At 44.6% G+C, this 17,480-nt stretch overlaps 1 protein-coding gene across 2 annotated transcripts in view; it reads left to right on the top strand.

The window, feature by feature from the left end:
- Positions 1–17,480, top strand: part of Usp13 (ubiquitin specific peptidase 13) — a 121,523-nt gene that overhangs the window by 96,359 nt on the left and 7,684 nt on the right. For both annotated transcript variants that reach the window (XM_008838657.3, XM_008838656.3), the window contains one exon: positions 1,367–1,520. In XM_008838657.3, coding sequence (XP_008836879.1) covers positions 1,367–1,520 — 154 coding nt within the window. The remainder of the gene's footprint in view (positions 1–1,366; positions 1,521–17,480) is intronic.

The following is a 17,480-nucleotide window of genomic DNA, read 5'->3' as shown; positions in this document are numbered from 1 at the left end:
AAAGCTGGAGCCGGATGAACCAACTCTTGAAGGCTCTTTAGTGGGGCTCAGAGATTTGACGTGGCATTTGCGGTGGCTTCAGAGCAAAAGAGGTGCAGGGATTCTAGCTGGTGAGAAAGTTCCTAAGGCAAAACGATGCTTTTTAAAGTATCAAGACCTTTGGGGTGGGAGTGATGGCTCAGTGGTAAAGAGCACTGGCTGCTCTTTCAGAGGACCTGGCTTCGAATCCCAGCACCCACATGGTGGATAACAACAGTCTGTAACTCCAGTTCCAGGGGGTCCGATGCCCTTTGTGTCCTCCATGGGCATTGTACAACATGAGTGCAATACATGCAGGCAACATACTCAGACACATTTAAAACAAATCAAGACCTTGGAGAAAAGTCTCTTTAAGGTCCTCATAGAAAACTTGGAATTCTCAGCCACTGTTTCTGCTGAGAGAGAAGGTTTTTCTGGTAGTTATGAGCATCTTGATGTATCAGGAGGGACCCTGTGCCAGCAGGTTGATGGGAATCTCCCTGGTGTAGTGTAAGTGTCTATGTAATGTTCAGGAAAGCACTTTTTAAAGACCCCCCCCCTTCTTGCCACGTCATTTTTGAGTGGATATTGCTCCAAGTTCTTTCTTGCCTGTCCTGACTGGGTGCCTGTCAAGGGCCTGTTGCTGAGATCACAGTGACCGGTGAGCAGCTCATGGGAGCGTGATTGGAAGCATGTTTCCCTTTAAAATGTTCACATGGTCTCAGCCAGAGGCATTCTCTCTGGGATGCTCTCTTGTGCCCACTTGTTTTCTTTGCCTCTTTCATTGGCCTTTCTGTGTCTAAACAAATTCTTTAGCTTTCCAGTGATGTCACAAATGGAGAAGGTGGAAATGCCATCATGGTGAGGTGCGAACCATATGGAGTTCCATTAAAACAGCCACCAACCAAGGCATGCATCTGTTCTGCGGTAGATAGCCAGTTTTCCAGTATTCAGGGCAAGGAGTTATTAATCCAGTGTGCGCAGCTTACAGAATTATCTGCAGAAAATGCAGTTGCAGAGAAGAGAATGTGTTCTGTTACTTTGACTGTGGAAAGGGTTGCACTTAGACATTGTATCTGTTATTAGCACCAGTCTACAGAAATCCTGATCTAGGACCAGTTAAGGACTTGGGAGCCACTTGCTGCTCAGAACTGTTCTCTAGTGACCCCAGTGGCATGTCGTGGGTGGGCGAGCTGCAGTGCGTCACGCGCAGAGTCCAAACTCACTCAGAGGCCCTTAGGGCCATGAATTCAGGCTTCTGCGCCAACACTTGGCCCCTGTTGCAGATGTTCGGGAAGTGGTGAGACCTGGAGGCTGTGTGTGTCATAAACGCGTTTCGTTTCATTAGAATAACAACCTGGAAAGGGCACTGGACTGGATCTTTAGCCACCCTGAGTTTGAAGAGGACAGTGACTCCGTGATTGAAATGGAGAACAATGCCAACGCCAACATCATATCTGAGGCCAAGCCTGAAGGGCCCAGGATCAAGGATGGACCCGGAAGTGAGTTCTTCCTTAGACATCCCCTCAGTAGTCACAGGTGTATTTCAGGTCACACCCTGCCTCCCTCTCGCTTACCCAAACCTTTTGGCGTCATTCAGTGTTGACAAAGAGCCATCTTTTCGCAAGTGGCACATCCTACCACATAGCCTGGCTGCCATGGTCTGATACAGTCTAAATAATTCAGAGTCATGCCATTGAGTAGTGTGTGTGTGTGTGTGTGTGTGTGTGTGTGGAGAGAGAGAGAGAGAGAGAGAGAGAGAGAGAGAGAGAGAGAGAGTATTTAGTGCCAATGTAGACTTTATTCTTTTGGATTGAACCCAGGGCCTTGTGTGGGCTACGCATGCACTCTGCCACTGAGCTACACCTCTTTTGTCCCTTCCGTTGAGGTTTGCATTTCTTCATGAAACATGGTAGCTCTTGCTGAAGGAGCACTGTATGTTTCAATACAGAAAGGCAATAGATCCTTGGATGCCATCACCTAGGCCTCCTGCTGCTGGTTCTGAAGGGCTGATTCAAGATGACCAGAGCTGGTGCCACAGGCCGGTGTCCTGCCCCTCAGCGACCAACTGTCAAGTGGTGGCTGGTGTCAGGCACTGTTGTGAGCACTTTGTGCATAAACACCTTGAATCCTTGTCAGCCAGCTTTACAGGCAAGAAGATGGGAGTGGAGAGACTAGGTACCTTGGCCAGTCTCTTCAGAAGTGGGGGCAAGTTCAGGCCTGCAGCCCATGCTCTTGGCATATCCTGGGCTGTCACTGCATGGGAGTGATGTTTGGTCTGTCCTGCAACATGTCCTGCTGTCATGTCCCAGCCTAGTGCTTCTGTTCCGGCCGCGCCCCTCTGCCTGCAGCCCAGATGTCTGGCTCTGTAGATGGACAGCACCATGTTCAGCTCCTCCCTGCCCACTCCAGGCCTTCGCTAGGTGAATCCCTGTTTGTGAGATAGTCACCCTACCTGTCACTCCTTATCAGCCCTTAGAACTTGACCACATAGTCCCTTCCCCCCCTCCCCCCTCCCCTTCTTCCTTCTCTCCCATTTTCTTCCTCCCCCTCTCCCTCTTCCTCTCCCTCCTCCTCTTCCTTCTCTCCCATTTTCTTCCTCCCCTTCCCTCCTCTTCCTCCTCATCTTCCTCTTCCTCCTCTTCCTTTTCTCCCCCCACTTCCTCTCCTTCCTCTTCTCTTCCTCCTTCCCAATTCTCCTTCCTGTCTACCCTCTTCTTCTTCCTCTATAAAGTAGGAATTTATTCACTAAAATTCTTATCCCCATCTAGGTAAGGAAAGAGTGAGGTGAGGTTCTCCCAACTTACCTACTCTTACAAGGTCTTGCATTTCTTTTTAGAAGCCACTGGCTTAGAATGTGAGCTACTATGATGGACAAGGTCTCAGTGAGTCACAAGCAGGGCTTGTTCCATGCTCCGGGTCCATTCGCTTACCACTTCATCAGTTTCCATAACAGGCTGTGGAGATGCCGAGTCCTTTTGGCAGAAGGACTGGCCTGCAGAAATGGGGCTGTTGTGAAACTGCTACAGTGTTGGGCATGGAGGCACACAGCTCTCAGGAGGTCAGGGGTGACATCAGCCACGTAGTCCCTCAGGCTTCTGTGCTTCAGGACCATCTGCAGACATCCAGGTCCTGTTAGATGCTGAATTTTGTCCTTGCAGGACACCATGATGCTGCTTTCAGACCCTGGGGTTGTGGGTACCGGTGGAGAAGGAGGGCTGCCACGTAGTAAACACAGCACGTAAAGGCAGTGCTTGGTGAAAATCTAATTATGAAAAAAAATCAAATACCATCATTTAACAAATGCATCTTGAGCCTGGCTTACAGAAGAGTAAATGCTCTGAGACAGACTCCTTGGCACCGTGTGGCTGGGGGAGGCGGTCAGTAAAAATATCAACAGTGTGAAGGATCAGATGAGTGCCAAGAGGTTAGGCCTCAGGCAGGCTTTGTGTTGGAGGATCTGAGGATCTGGGAGTGCCCCACGGCAGGCAGTGGCAGTGGGGAGAACAGGGTGACTTCCTGTACCTGCATTCTGCCCAGGTCACCTGGCACTCACCGGTGGCTTGCTTTGTCCTTTAAAGAAATAATGTTTGTATTGTCTATCTTTATCATTAAAAGGATATATGTTGACTCTGGGGCAAAGGCTCAGTTGTTAAAGTGTGCAACATGAGGACCTGTGGCGTTCAATCCCCAGCACCCGCACAGAAAAACCCAGGCCTGAAATCACAGTGCTCTGAGGTGTTACTAAGAGGATCCCTAGGGTTTGCTGGCTAGGCAGTCTGGCATAATGGGTGAGCCCTAGGTGCCAGTGGGAGACCATTTCTCAAAACAAGATGGATGGATGCTTTCATGCACATACACTCACACACATGCAAAACATGTACACACTTGCATTGGACAATGCATCAGGCAATGCATCCATCACACACACATGCCTCACACTGCATCACACAATGTATCACAAGCTTCACATGTGTGCCAGCAAAGAAATCCAGCAGCTTCCTGTCACCTGATCTCTGGAAATAGCATTATGTGCCTGCAGGGCAGGGCTGGGCAGGGCAGGGCAGGGCAGGGCTGGGCAGGGCAGGGCTGGGCAGGGCAGGGCTGGGCAGGGCAGGGCCCTGGGGCTGCAGAGAGAAGTGGACAGGGCAGGGCTGGGCAGGGCAGGGCTGGGCAGGGCTGGGCAGGGCTGGGCAGGGCAGGGCAGGGCTGGGCTTTATTGTCTCCTGACTTTTCTTGTGTTGATGGCTTGTGTCATTTTCTTTGGCCATTTTCCTGTTTTTATTGAGGTGCTCTGGCGCTCTTAGAATTGGTCATTGTGGGAATTTCAGGCATTATAGGTTAGTGTGGCCACAGCTCAGTGCTTTATGATTCTAGGTTTTTTTAGCCATAACCATGAGAACTTCTCCTTTAATCCCACCACCTCCTCCTATCCCTGAAAAACAGCTTTTTTTAAAAAAAATTGAACTTAACAATTTTATTTGTAACAGACAAAATTAATTTATATGTATATTTATTTTCTTTGGCACATAAAAATAGAAATGTTTACAGATATAAACATATAAAACAGACGTCAGAAGAAAACAGGATTTTACAAAGGATGCTTTTTTGGGAAACACTGCTAAAAAGGTTCAGGGTAACAAGAAAAAAGACAGACAGAACATTTAAATGAACAGACTCCTTAGGTTGACACTAGAGTCCCTTTTTTATAAACAGCTTTTCATTTCTGGCTTATCCGGTACCAGAATGGTAAGTTTTAAAATCTTTATTTAAATTTCCCCTTTATTTTGAAGAGTAGAACTGGCTTGTGGTAAGTGATCAGCAAGTGACCAGGTTGAATGAAGAATTAACTGCATGAATGGAAGGAGACGACATTCTTTAGACCGCTGAGTTGTGTAAAGTTAATATGTGCAGGGTTTGATTGGAATTGCATTGAACACATAGGTTAATCTGGGTTAGTATGTGTTCTATTCAAGTAGATTGCCTTAAATTCCCAAGTCATTTCTACTTAGTTTGGCTGATGAGTTGGTTGAAATACTTGACAGAGAGGCACTGAATGCCATTCAAGGGTGACGTAACAGTTTCATGGAGTTTTTTAATAGTGGCAGAACAGGAAAATCCATAAATCAAGACACTTTTCAAATATGCTGTGGAAACATTAAGTAGGCAGTCACAGCAAAAGACAAACCTCAGCTCTAGGCCTCAGACACCATCTGATGATACTCAGCCTTTTGGTTGGTGGAAGTCCAATGGTCTGCTAAGTTAATACATTCCAAAAGATTTTTATCTGTTAGTCACAGGATGTTAAATCAGAAACAGAGGTGGGCTGGTTAGGGGGCTAAAGATGGCCCAAGATAAATAGCAATTGTGTTTGGACCTGCAACATCCAAATGCTCCACAATCACTGGATCAGTTGATCAGCTTTTGAAGAAAGTTTCAAAAGCTCAGTTTCAAGATGCAGTTTTTCTGGGAACTGTTGTTTACACTAGCATGGGCTCAGTGAGTTAGTTCTGGAAAGCAGAGCCTACACAAGGAAAGACCGGCCTCTTACAACTGTTGGTTTCCCGTTACGGTCCAGTTTCTCTGTGTCCCATGTGTGTTGTTAGCACACATATCCTGATGGGTGCCCCACGCTGCCAGGTCACGACAGGCAGAGCCGTGTACGTGCACTCAGGCACAGAACATGCCGCCTTTCCTTTGCTTTGCTGTGGAGGGTTCCTGCCACATTCCCCCCTTTGATGTTCAGACCCCCTTAGAATCAAAGAGCATCATTTTGGTTTAGGATTGTGGATGAGAAAACAGACCATAATGCTACAAGGTGCAATTGTCAGGTTAAGGAATAAATGACATCAACACATATGCTAGTTACATAAAGAGGAAGTTGAAGAGAAGATGAATACGTAGTTTTAAAAATGTTTTTTGACAGAAGAGATTTTGCTTATTTCTAATTTTAAGATTGTGTGGCTTTTCTGAAGTTCTCATTAGTAACACATTATGATATGATGTACGGTTTGCCCAGGTGTTGTTTTAATTACTCATAAAATTAGTCCTTGTGTGCAATTATGTCTCCTAAGACAAACGACCTCACTTTTTAATTTTTAAATCATTGTTTTATAAGATTAGAAAAGGAGTCATTTATTCCTGAATTTTTGGCTAACTTATTGGATAAAATAGTTCCTAGAGAGCTTTTGTAATCGTTGTGTCAGGAACTGTACTCTTTGGAGTAAAAGTGCAATCTTCCATCAAGCATAATGCAAGTACCTTTATTTTTTTGGTACGTTGTAATCCTTTTAAATCATTCAGCTGGTGCCGTCTAGCTGGCTAGGCCCTCCTTAGAGACATTCTCGGTATTCCTGATGAATCTTTGATGATTAATTTACACTCTTGTTTATTGTTGACCATCAAAATATAGTCTATTTGAAACCTGCAGTTATTTGGTTTCTAGTCTTAAATTCATTTGGAAGTCCCCCAGGGACTCATATAGAGTTGTGTGAACATTAAAGCATCCAGGTAACGGCCTCTTAAGACCTGGAATTAGCTTCACTGAGAGGAGGAAACGTGAAGGGCAGGGTAAAGGGTATATAGCCAACTGAACAGGTTCATACCAGTCAGGCGTAGACTTGAAAAGGTTCCCCCGTCCACAGTACCACCCATGTCAGCTTGGGAGACATTGAACGCAGAGAAATTGCCATGAGCCTCTTCTTTGCTCTAGACATTTAGGGCACAGGTTTAGGCTTCACAGTTCCCCATAGGCTGAGAAAATCCATCTCTCTCTATGTGAGACCTGAGGAGTGATTTACTTTTCTTGATGATAAGGAAGAGGTTCTTATGGGTCTGCCTGTGCAGCCGGGGACAGGAGCAACAGACTCTGGCAAAGCCTTATTTTCTCTGCCTTCTTACCCTGTAACAGAGCAGCATGCAATTTCCTCTGGTGGAGTCTGTGTTCCTTTTAAGAGGGAAGGGTACTCCTTGAGCCCGGGGCTGTCCTGGCGTGCAAGCATAGCAATTATTTTTATGGGCAGATGTCCTATAAATTTAACTCATTTTATGCAAGTATTCAATTTCTGTTTCTAAGGAATGTATCCAATCTTTGATCATAATTATATTTATATATATTTGGTTTTGATTTTTAAAAATTTCCATTATGTGAAACTTGTTAGGCATTACATTTTATAATAAGGGGTTGTGAGATTTCAGTTAACCATTCAGTTAAGAGGAAAAGAATATGGAGTATCTTCCTAAAAATTTATCCCATTTGAAAACTCTCTATTTCCTATGTAACAGCAATCTACCCTCCATGCATTAGGCTTCAGAGATGGAGCCATCCAGGGATTCCCATCAGGAAATGGGGAAGACCCTCCTCACCTCTTTAGTTTTTTTTTTTTTTTTTTCTTTTGACTTTTGGACTAGAGATGGTCTTTTAGATCAAGGTGTTATTATGATTTCATAGCAACAAGCAAGTTATAAACAGCACACATTTAGCAAAAGTAAAAACAAAACAAACCCAGAATGTCCTTTAGGTTAATAAGATATCATCAGGATCTTTTTAGAATTAACTTTAAAAGCTCCTTAAAATGACCCATGGGGGAAGAGCTTGTGACACATATATTTGTCCATCCAAGAAAATTCTTTCTGGTTCTCCTAAGCTTCTGTGGGTTAGACAACACATGCAACACACTGAACAGTTAGAGGAGATGCTTTTCTAGTTCCATTAATTACCAAGTTATCTCTTTCCATAGTAGATAGACTGAAAACGATTTTTTCCTAATTTCAGAGTATCACCTGGTGCTAAGATTGTGCATCTCACCTGGGTGCAGTTGTCAGCATCCTTCTTTCTGTGGGTGTAGTGATGTCCACTCTCTTTCTAGTCATCTGAACTGTGATTGGAGAAAGGGCTCCTTCAAATTCGGTTTCAATTTGTTTTCCCGTCACCTTTTTACCAGTGTTCAGGCCCTAAGCTGGATGCAAAGACCTTGTAACTAAGAGATAGCTAAGTGGGCAAGAGACTCAGCATATAACTTCTGAGAAATTGTTTCTTAGTTTTCATGATGTAAAGGTCTGTGGACCAAGTTATAGGTATGAGCTTATTCCAGGATAGCCTTGTTCTCAGCACAAATATATATATATATATATATATATGTGACTTTGATTTAGATTTTTAAATTTTTTTTTATTTTTCCAGATGGGTTGCCATGGGGTGTGATAGTCCCATTTAATGTAGTCTGTATGTATAGTTTACAGGGTAAAATTGTGGCATGACTCACTTCAACTTAATTTGAAATATTTTATTTATTGTTTTAATTTTATGTATGAGTGTCTTGCTTGAATGTATGTAAGTGTGCCCATGTCATGCAATGCCAGAGGAAGCCAGAAGAGGGTGTCAGAGCTCTTGGACCTGGAGTTATGGATGGTTGGTTGTTAATGGTCATGTGGGGGCTAGGAATCAAACCTGGGTCCTTTGCAAGAGCAACTAGTGCTCTTAGCTGCTGAGCCATCTCTCCAGCCCCTCAAATTAATTTTAATCACATTACCACCAGCAACAGCAGCTGGTAAAGCCTCTATACACCTGAAGAGGTGGTTTATTATTGACAGTAAATACTTTAGGTTTTTTGTTTTGTTTTGTTTTTCATTTTAAGTGCTTTTGTGACGTTCGCCTGTGTATTTTGATAAGGAGTCTGTTTAGAGGCCTCTCATCTGGGATTTGTTCTCTCATTACCCCCTTTCCCTTTTTGGCAAATTATACATTCCTTATGCACCTGTTTACTAATGGTATCGACTCTCGTACAGCTATAACTTTTGTATCATGTCACGTGTAGCACAAGGTCCTCAGTAGCTCCCCCTTTTGTAGGATGAGCACTGCTTAGGGTCTAATATCATGGGGACCCCATGGCCTCCCTGATCAAGACAATAGGAAGCTTATCAAAGGGGTCTCATTGTCCCCTAGGTTAGGGTCAACTGAAAACAGCAGTCAAAATATTGGATGTTTTCTTTGACTTTTTAAAATAATAATAAAAAATGTGTGTTAGTGGTTTGCCTTGTATATAAGGCATGTATATAAGTATATATGTATAGAAGTGTATATGTCTGCAGAGGCCAGAAGAGGGCATCAGATTCCCTGGAGCTAGGGTTCAAGACGGTTGTTAACCACTATGTGGGTGCTGGGAACCAAACCTGGGTCCTCTGCAAGAGCAGCCAGTGTTCTAACCACTGAGCTGTCTCTCCAGTCTCTTTAGCTTTTTCAGTCCAAGCTCTTTGCTAAACATCCAGAAGCTTAGCAATCTTGTCATTTTAACTTGTGTTAAATTAAACCCATAGAGCCTAGACAAAACAATTGCAACAGTTTTAAATAGATTATTATTTTGTTGTGACTTGTTTTCCCCAAGTGGCTAAAGTCTGACAAAGGGCTGTCAAAGCACAAGTGATTATCTTCTTTTTATCAGGAGGATTCAGAGGTCTTGACTTGCTAAGCCAGACCCATGCTGATTTGCAAACCCACACGCTTCCTCCTTTGCCCTTACAACTGGAGAGCGATCTCATTTCATACTTTGTATTGGTAAACAGGCAAAAACCTTTTTCAATAGGCTGTTCAAAACCCCCCCTCCATCCACGTTGTACCTAGTGAGTAATTATATGCTTAGGACAGGATTACTGCAACCCTGCTTCTGGTCCCCTGCACTGTGGTTCAGACCTTCAGAGGCAGTGGCTTTGCAACATGGAAGCAAGCTCAGTGCTTGGGCACCCAGCCAGCAGGGCTCCTTGAGGAATGGCCACCCCCAAACAAAACAAAACAACAACAAAAACCAGGGGGAGGAGAGCAGCTGCCCAGGGAAGCTGAGCCCTAGGGGCCTTTCAGAAAGCCATGGAAACGTCCACCTTAGTGGTTGTGCGAACCCTTGTCCTTAATGTTTTTCCCAAGTGCTGCTATTGGGTGTTGGTGAGGACACTCCCTAGATTAATTTACACTAAAGTATGAATGCTAACTAATCATGAGTTGTTGAAGCATGGTTTTCAAGAAGGCAAAGTACCACCCATTACAGATGAACTTGTTAATGAGGGAACCAGTCACACATCACCACTGGGTCGAACACTGAACTGTTACATTTGGAGGGATTGTGTGATATTTGGAATTAGAGGCACTACACCAAGGAGGAAGGCAGGGGTACAGCTCAGTGTTAGAGAGTCCTGGGTTCAATCCCCAGTACCACAGACAGACAGATGGACACAAAAGTTCAGGAGTTGGAGGTCTGTATATGCATAAGCAAATGTAAGGACTATAAAACAGCGACCCCAGCATACTGTGTGTGTGGGGTTCTCTGTGGCCATCTAATGCTCTTACGCAGGCGCAGGGAGGCTGGGGACCAGAACTGTAGGCCCAGGACCAAGAAAGCTGAAACCAAGCCAGGTAATTAGGAGACAGGTAATTAGGAGATGACAGGGCCTCTGAGAGAGAGCTCCAGGGACTTTGACTGGTCCTGGCCTTGAGGGGTAGGCAGACAGCTTACTGTAGGGACAGCAGCAACCCTTCTGTCACTGTGACTGCCCTGTACAGATTCTCTAGCCGTGCAGCAGTCTGGCCCCACAGCAAGCACAGGTTGCTGTAGCTGTTAAGAGCCCGGGGTCGGCCTTGCCGTCTGGCTCTTTGGGGATCCCGCCATCTCATCCTCCTATCCGGCACGTTCTTGATGTTATGGCAGAGGCACCTGGGTGTTCAGGTTCCTGGATTCCCTAAATCTGCTGGCGAGTGATCTAATTGGGAAGAACACATGACATGCATTTAATGGGTAACAGGCAGTGAGTTACAGCTCTGGTGACCTGTCCTGGATCACCATGGTGCTCCCTGTCTTAAAGGGTATCAGTGGCTTCAAGTGGATTGCGATAGATAGCCTTTCTAGTTTCTGAAAAGCAACTCAAACATCTGTTACTACTGTGAATGTCTGAGAATGTAGGTGCTGTTACTGCTTATGAAGGTGAGTTCACATCAAGGTGCCCAGAAACTGGAGTGGATCGGGGAAATTGCACCCTGGTAACGTGTGATTTTTCATGAAGGCAAAGTCATGACTTTGAAGACATCTGAAAAGAACACGTATACCAGGTTAACTTGTTAATTCAAGATCCAGTCAGACATCACCACTGGTTTAAACACATCCAAATAGCTAAGGATATTTGTTTTTATTTCCTGGATTAGGCAAAATACCCATGATCTCTTCAAAGCATAAGCCCTTGAGTTTATGTGTCCCACTGGGTGGAATTGTTTTACCTCTTTAGACAAAAGACACAGGGAAGTCAAAGTAACTTCCCAAGTCCAAGATTTAGTAGTAAGTGATGAGATGGGCCAAGTTCCCTTAGACTAGGGTAGTGGACTTACATAAAGGCACTCTTGAGTCGGGTTGATTTTGGTCACTGTGTTGCTCAGGGGCAGTGCTGGCCCTGTACGTCAGGTTTTGATGGTTGTATACACATCTACTTTATAGGCTTCCTCCTCCTCCTCTGCTTCACCAGAACAAAAGCTGGCTGTGATGTGACCCAAGGGTCCCTCTTTTGTGGATCATCTTTGGGTGACCTTTACTCCTCATGGTTGTGAAATGTTACCGCCTATCTATCTATCTATCTATCTATCTATCTATCTACCTACCTTTCTTTCTTTCTTTCTTTCTTTCTTTCTTTCTTTCTTTCTTTATATTTAATAACCACATGATTAGAAGAAGCATTTCATTAAGCTTTAACATATTCAGTAACAATTTCCAGAGCAAGGATACATCTCTTTTAAAAGTGGCTGTAAATTTTTAGGTTCACAGTTCAACAGTGGAATACAGTCCAACTGTATAGAGTTATACAATATCAAACTCAGTATAAACCCTATAAGACATAAAATTGAATGAGTTTTTAACCTTTAAAGAAGATCCCCATTTCATTTTAAAATATGCTGTTTCCTACATCTTTAATCTCTATGTATCTGATTATTACTAGTCACAGTTGGTTACACTCAGATCCTTGGCACCTGAGTATGGATGTAAAGTCATCAGGTAGATTTCAATAGTAATGTATATCACCTCTACTAATTAGCATGAAGTAAATTTTTATGCTTCCTCCTCAAATATGTCTTTTCTTTTTAGTTTGTTGAATTTTTTGTGTGTATCTCATACAGAACATCCCACACAATCTTACTCATCTATATACCTGCTTCCCAAATGGCACCCTCCCATAGCCTCCCGCCCCCCACTGGAGCCCATACACTCTGTCATTCCTGTTACTGTCCACTATGTTGTCGGCACCCCCAGCCGTTCCCCAGTGCTTGTCCATCCACTGAATCTAGTCAGCCTATCTAGAGAGCCTTGTTTTAGGAAGATCAGCTGTTTCTCATCTAGCAGCAATCAGATGTCAATATTCCTTTAGATAAGACTGGGGTCTGCTGTTCATTTTCCCAGTTCTATGGTGGGTTACTGTCTGTGAGTTTCTTGGGCCACCCTGGCCAATTCCAGGGAACAATGAACATCTCTCAAAATGTTCTATAACTATGGTGAGTCATCTGTCCTCTTGATCAAGGAGGCTGAGAAGACCCTACCAGATGGACTTGAACCAGTGTCCAGTCTACAAAGAGGAGGGTCAACACGGAGGAATCATTTCCTCCATGCTTCCAAGTGAAGCCAACCATGATCGAGCAGGACTTTTGACTTATCTTCACATAGATGGAACTGGTAAAAGAAAGGAGCCAGGGGCTCCTCCAAAGCCCATGTGACCCCTGAGGAACAGATCCTCAAATAACCTTAAGAGTAAAAATAAATTGGTTTATCTGGGCCAATTGTAGGGTCTTAAACACCAGAAAGGAAAGTAAAAGCAAAGATTAATGAAGTCAATGTAATTCTTTAAGAGTCCATGGGTATAGCTAAAGGTTACATAACAAGAAACAATGCCAGACAGGAGATACCTTCCTTTGAGAAATGCTACCTACCTTTCTTACCTCTTAAGTTTCGTGGCACTTTTCTGACAGACGCTTTCTCAAAGAATAAAATTATAGAGTACAATTGCTGTTCTGTTGGATGGGCATGGTGGTGGTGCTATGTGATGTTAAAAAGCCTTCCTTATTTGAAAGAATGAGACAATATTCTTAGAACTCAGAGAAGGGACAGGTCTAGGGAAGAGGGTCACCTGTTTCACACAGTCTGATTCTGGTCAATCTGATGGACGCTCTTCACCACACGGAGGACACAGCCATTAGTCAGGCACACCAGGCTGTTCCAGGTATGTTGAAAGGTTCTCTGTTGAAAGTCAGTATTTCTGAAATGTTTATCTCAAACTGCCTTTTCTGTCTGTACAAGAAAGAACATGCATGGTGAGGCTGTTTTGGGATGAGATCTCTGGGAACTTGGCTCTTCTTGGAAACAAACGTAAATTAGCATCACTTACCTACTTGGGGTTTTGCAGGTGTGTTGAGAGAGATTCTCTCTGGCTGTCAGTTCTCAGCAGGAGGTTTTGAATAATGCATAGGATAGCTGCTTATATTGATAAACATGGTTAATTTAAAGTATGGAGCTAAGATTTATGCTAGACTTTAAAATTCTATTTTTATTATTCTTAGTACACACACTTCAAATGTGTATTTTTATGATTCTGAATGTACACCTTTAGTTCTCGACTGAAGAGAGGAACATGGCTTTGGAGGCTGACTGTGTGGTTATAGAGACTGTGTCCAGATTTGTGCTTCTCTGCCTGCTTGAGCTATGTGGTGTTTGAAGGATGATTTATTGAGGTGGTCCTGGCTTAGGGTGGGAGGTGCTGTTTAAACATGCTGTTGAGCTGCTGAAGTCATTGTTTTGGGGAACAGTCGACTGGGGAGAAGCCCTGAGCGTTCTGCCCTCCCTCTGGAAACTTGTCGAGGGTGCTACGTTTGGGGAGTAGTGCTGTATCTTTCCAACTGAAGATCTGGAATTTGACATGGACTTATTCCAAAGAGATTTGTCTATAAAACCACTTGGAGTCAAGGAAGGGTTTTACCCACACCTTTTCCTGCTAGTGAGGCAGACTGGGATCTTAGCGCGGGACAGAGGCTCAGAGGAAGACTGACAGACAAGTGTACGGATCTCTGGATCACCGCTTTGAAAATTAAATCCCTGGCATACCGATTGTCACTGCAACTATTTTGCTTCATTTTTCTAACCCAGGATTCTTTTTCGGTCAGGGGATGTGGTAGTTAGCAACAGTTGCTTAACTAATGATGGAAATTAATTTAGATTAATTTCTGGTCAGTATTTTTTTTTTGCCAGCTTATACCCAAAGTTATACTTTGGTATGAGTATTTTTTCAAAAATATTTTATCTATTATTTTTATTTTATGTGTATGAGTGTTATGCCTGAATGTATGTAAGTGCACCCGTGGAGGTCAGAAGAGGGCGTTGGATCCCCTAAAAGTGGAGTTATGGGTGGTTGTTAGCCACCATGTGGGTGCTGGGAATCAAACCTGAGTCCTCTGCAAGAACATCCAGTTCTCTTAACCACTGAGTCATCTCTCCAGCCCTGGTATGAGTATTTTTATAAATATTATAAATATATTTAAATATAAAATAAAAATATTTTATTTATAAAAATAGAAAATGTAAGATATAGAAACAACTGGGGAAATGGAGTAAGGGGATGTCTTCAGTCACTTACTCATCTAAACACTGAACAGTCTCATGTGAATCACCCTTCTCTGTTCTGGAATAGTTTAGTAAACACAGCAAATCTGGTCCTTGTTGAGGTCTGTTCTAGATTGGGCCGAATGGTGGTAGATGAATCAGTGGACACGTAGTACGTGGTGGTGGGCGGCACTAGTGCTGTGGACAGGAAAGCAGGTGAGGGGATGGAACAACAGCGGGGTGAAGGCGGGGTGCATGTGTTGGGTGGTTCGGGTGAGATGCTCTATGACCACAGGGAGGTGAGGGATGGGTTATGTGACATGGACAGAAGAGAGTTGCTGCTGGAAGGGAGATGGAAAGGCTTGAGAGCAGAGCATGCTGGGTGAGCTTGGGACCCAGCCTGGGGCCAGAGGCACTGGGGTGACTAGGAGGGAGGATGAGGAAGGGGGTGTGGGGGTGTCCTAGGCTGCTGCTGCAGGAGTAAGGTGTAACTGCAAGCCAGAGGAGGGAGGGTGGCCACAGCTTGACTCCATTAAAGAGAAAGAAAAGAAAGGCTGTGCTGGGATCATGCTGAGCAGAGTCCTGGGGGGAGGGTTACGGGGTCAGTTAAGAGAACCCCCCCACGAGTCCAGATGGGGGTGGTGACTTGGACCTGGAGTCAGAGTGGAGCAGTGTGAGAGTGACCAGGTTCTGGGTTTTGAAGGAAAGGTTGACAGGGTTTGCCAGTGGCCTGGGCAGGTGTAAAGAGTGACAGAATCAAGTTTATTCTAAGCCCCTGGAGGAATGGACCAGCCATTGGTTGAGACAGGTGAGGCTGAGGGGGGATTGAGCAACACATGGGGCAGTGAAAGGCGTCTGGGGCTGTGGTGCAGCGCAGTTGGTAGAGTGCTTGCCTAGCATTCACAAAAGCCTGGGTTCCACCTCAGCAGTAAGTCTGGCATGGTGGCGAATCCCAGCGCTTGGGAAGCGGAGACAAAATTGGATCAGAAGGTCAAGGTCATACTTAGCTACAGAGGAGTTTAGGTCAGCCTGGGCTAAAACTGGAAAATAAACAAGCAAAACTGTCTTTCCTATCCTTGGCCCCAGGTCACATGGTATTCGGTATGAAAGGCATTTAAAACAGAGGTTCTAACCAACAGAGGCAGGGAACAGGGTAACAGGCATTGCTCCAGACCATCAGGAATAGGAAAGCCATCTCTGTGTGCAGATGACGTGATCTTACCCGTAGAAAACCCGACTCCGTTGAAGTTCTTAGAACTGGCACTAGGTGCTACGAGATTGTGGGCAGTGTTAAACGCAGGTTATGTTGCTGTCGTTTCGTTTTAATTCTTTAGTTTTTTGAGTCAGGGTTTCAAACTCTATATTCTCCTGCCTCAGCCTCCTGAGTTCTGGGATTGCAGCCGTGTGCCTCCATGCCTGGACAGCTCATTTGTTCTATATGAATGATTAAATATTCTAGAAATGAGCTATGAAAACAACAGCAGATACTTCCATGAGACAGAGAGATGTCTGGGTAGAGGGGGCAAAAAAGGTAATATCAGGGGCTGGAGAGACAGCTCAGTGGTTAAGAGCATTGGCTGTTCTTCCCAGAGGACCTGGGTTTAGTTCTTAGCACCCGCATGTCAGCTAACAACTGCCTGGAACTCTAGTTCCAGGGGATCCAACACCCTCTTATGGTCTCTGAGGGCATTGTGTGACACTAATACACTTACATACATGTAAGGAAAACACACATATGTACAAAATAAAAATAATTTAAAAAATCCAAAGTTAAAGCCATAGGTCACCAGCATTCATAGGGGGATACACGGGGATACAGAGGGACAGACAGGAAATCATCAGTGAGGCTGCTGGATGGCCAGAGTTCCTGTCCAGGGACAAGCTTTTGGGGAAGGAAGATTTGATCATGGTGGGGGAGGGTGTTGGGGAAGAGAATGAGAATGGGAAAGAGGAGGAGGGTAGAATTAAGATTAATGTTACATCAGTTCTGTGTCCAGAACCAATATTTTCTTTTGGAAAAAGATAATAGTTGAGTCCTAGAAACTGAATATGCAGACCCATTTCTGTCTCCAATCCGGACATGAGTATTGCTCACCTATTACTGCAGAAGTTTACAAATGCTTTAGTTGCTGTGCAGCTCATCATAGCGAATAACAGTTCCCTGGCTGGGTAGCAGGGTAGGCACTGGCCCATGGAGCTCGCTTTAGGTCTAGGATTAGCCGAAGCAAGATCAACTGAAACAAATTCAACAGGAAGTTGATCACAGAGATCAAGTGCTTGGTGGTAAGAGGCGCTTGGAAGAGGGTAAACATAGCTCACCCTCTGAGGCCGCTTATTTCCTTCAGAAAACAGGAAGGAGGAGCTTGGTCCCCACAGTAGTGAGTCGGACACCGTGTGGGAAGCAGTGGCCCTTTCTAAAACCATCAGCTACTGTTTTCCTCTACTCCTGACATTTCAGGACACTTGAGTCTGACTTGCCCTTGTAAATTTCATTCGGCTCTGTAAAGGGTTGTGTTTCCTCTCCAGCCCCTCCTCCCTCCCTCCCCCTTCCTTCCCCTCCTCCCTCCCTCCCTCACCTGCTTTCCTCCTTCCCTTCCTAACATCCCTCTTTTATCCCAAACCATCAGCTACTGTTTTCCTCTACTCCTGACATTTCAGGACACTTGAGTCTGACTTGCCCTTGTAAATTTCATTCGGCTCTGTAAAGGGTTGTGTTTCCTCTCCAGCCCCTCCTCCCTCCCTCCCCCTTCCTTCCCCTCCTCCCTCCCTCCCTCACCTGCTTTCCTCCTTCCCTTCCTAACATCCCTCTTTTATCCCTTCTTCCTGGTCCCATCTCCTCCTTTCTCCTTT

Source organism: Nannospalax galili, unplaced genomic scaffold (assembly GCF_000622305.1).
Source record: "Nannospalax galili isolate Female #2095 unplaced genomic scaffold, S.galili_v1.0 scaffold179, whole genome shotgun sequence".
Classification (NCBI taxonomy): domain Eukaryota; kingdom Metazoa; phylum Chordata; class Mammalia; order Rodentia; family Spalacidae; genus Nannospalax; species Nannospalax galili.
The sequence above is the reverse complement of the archived record's forward strand: the minus strand, read 5'-3'. Positions and strand labels throughout refer to the sequence as shown.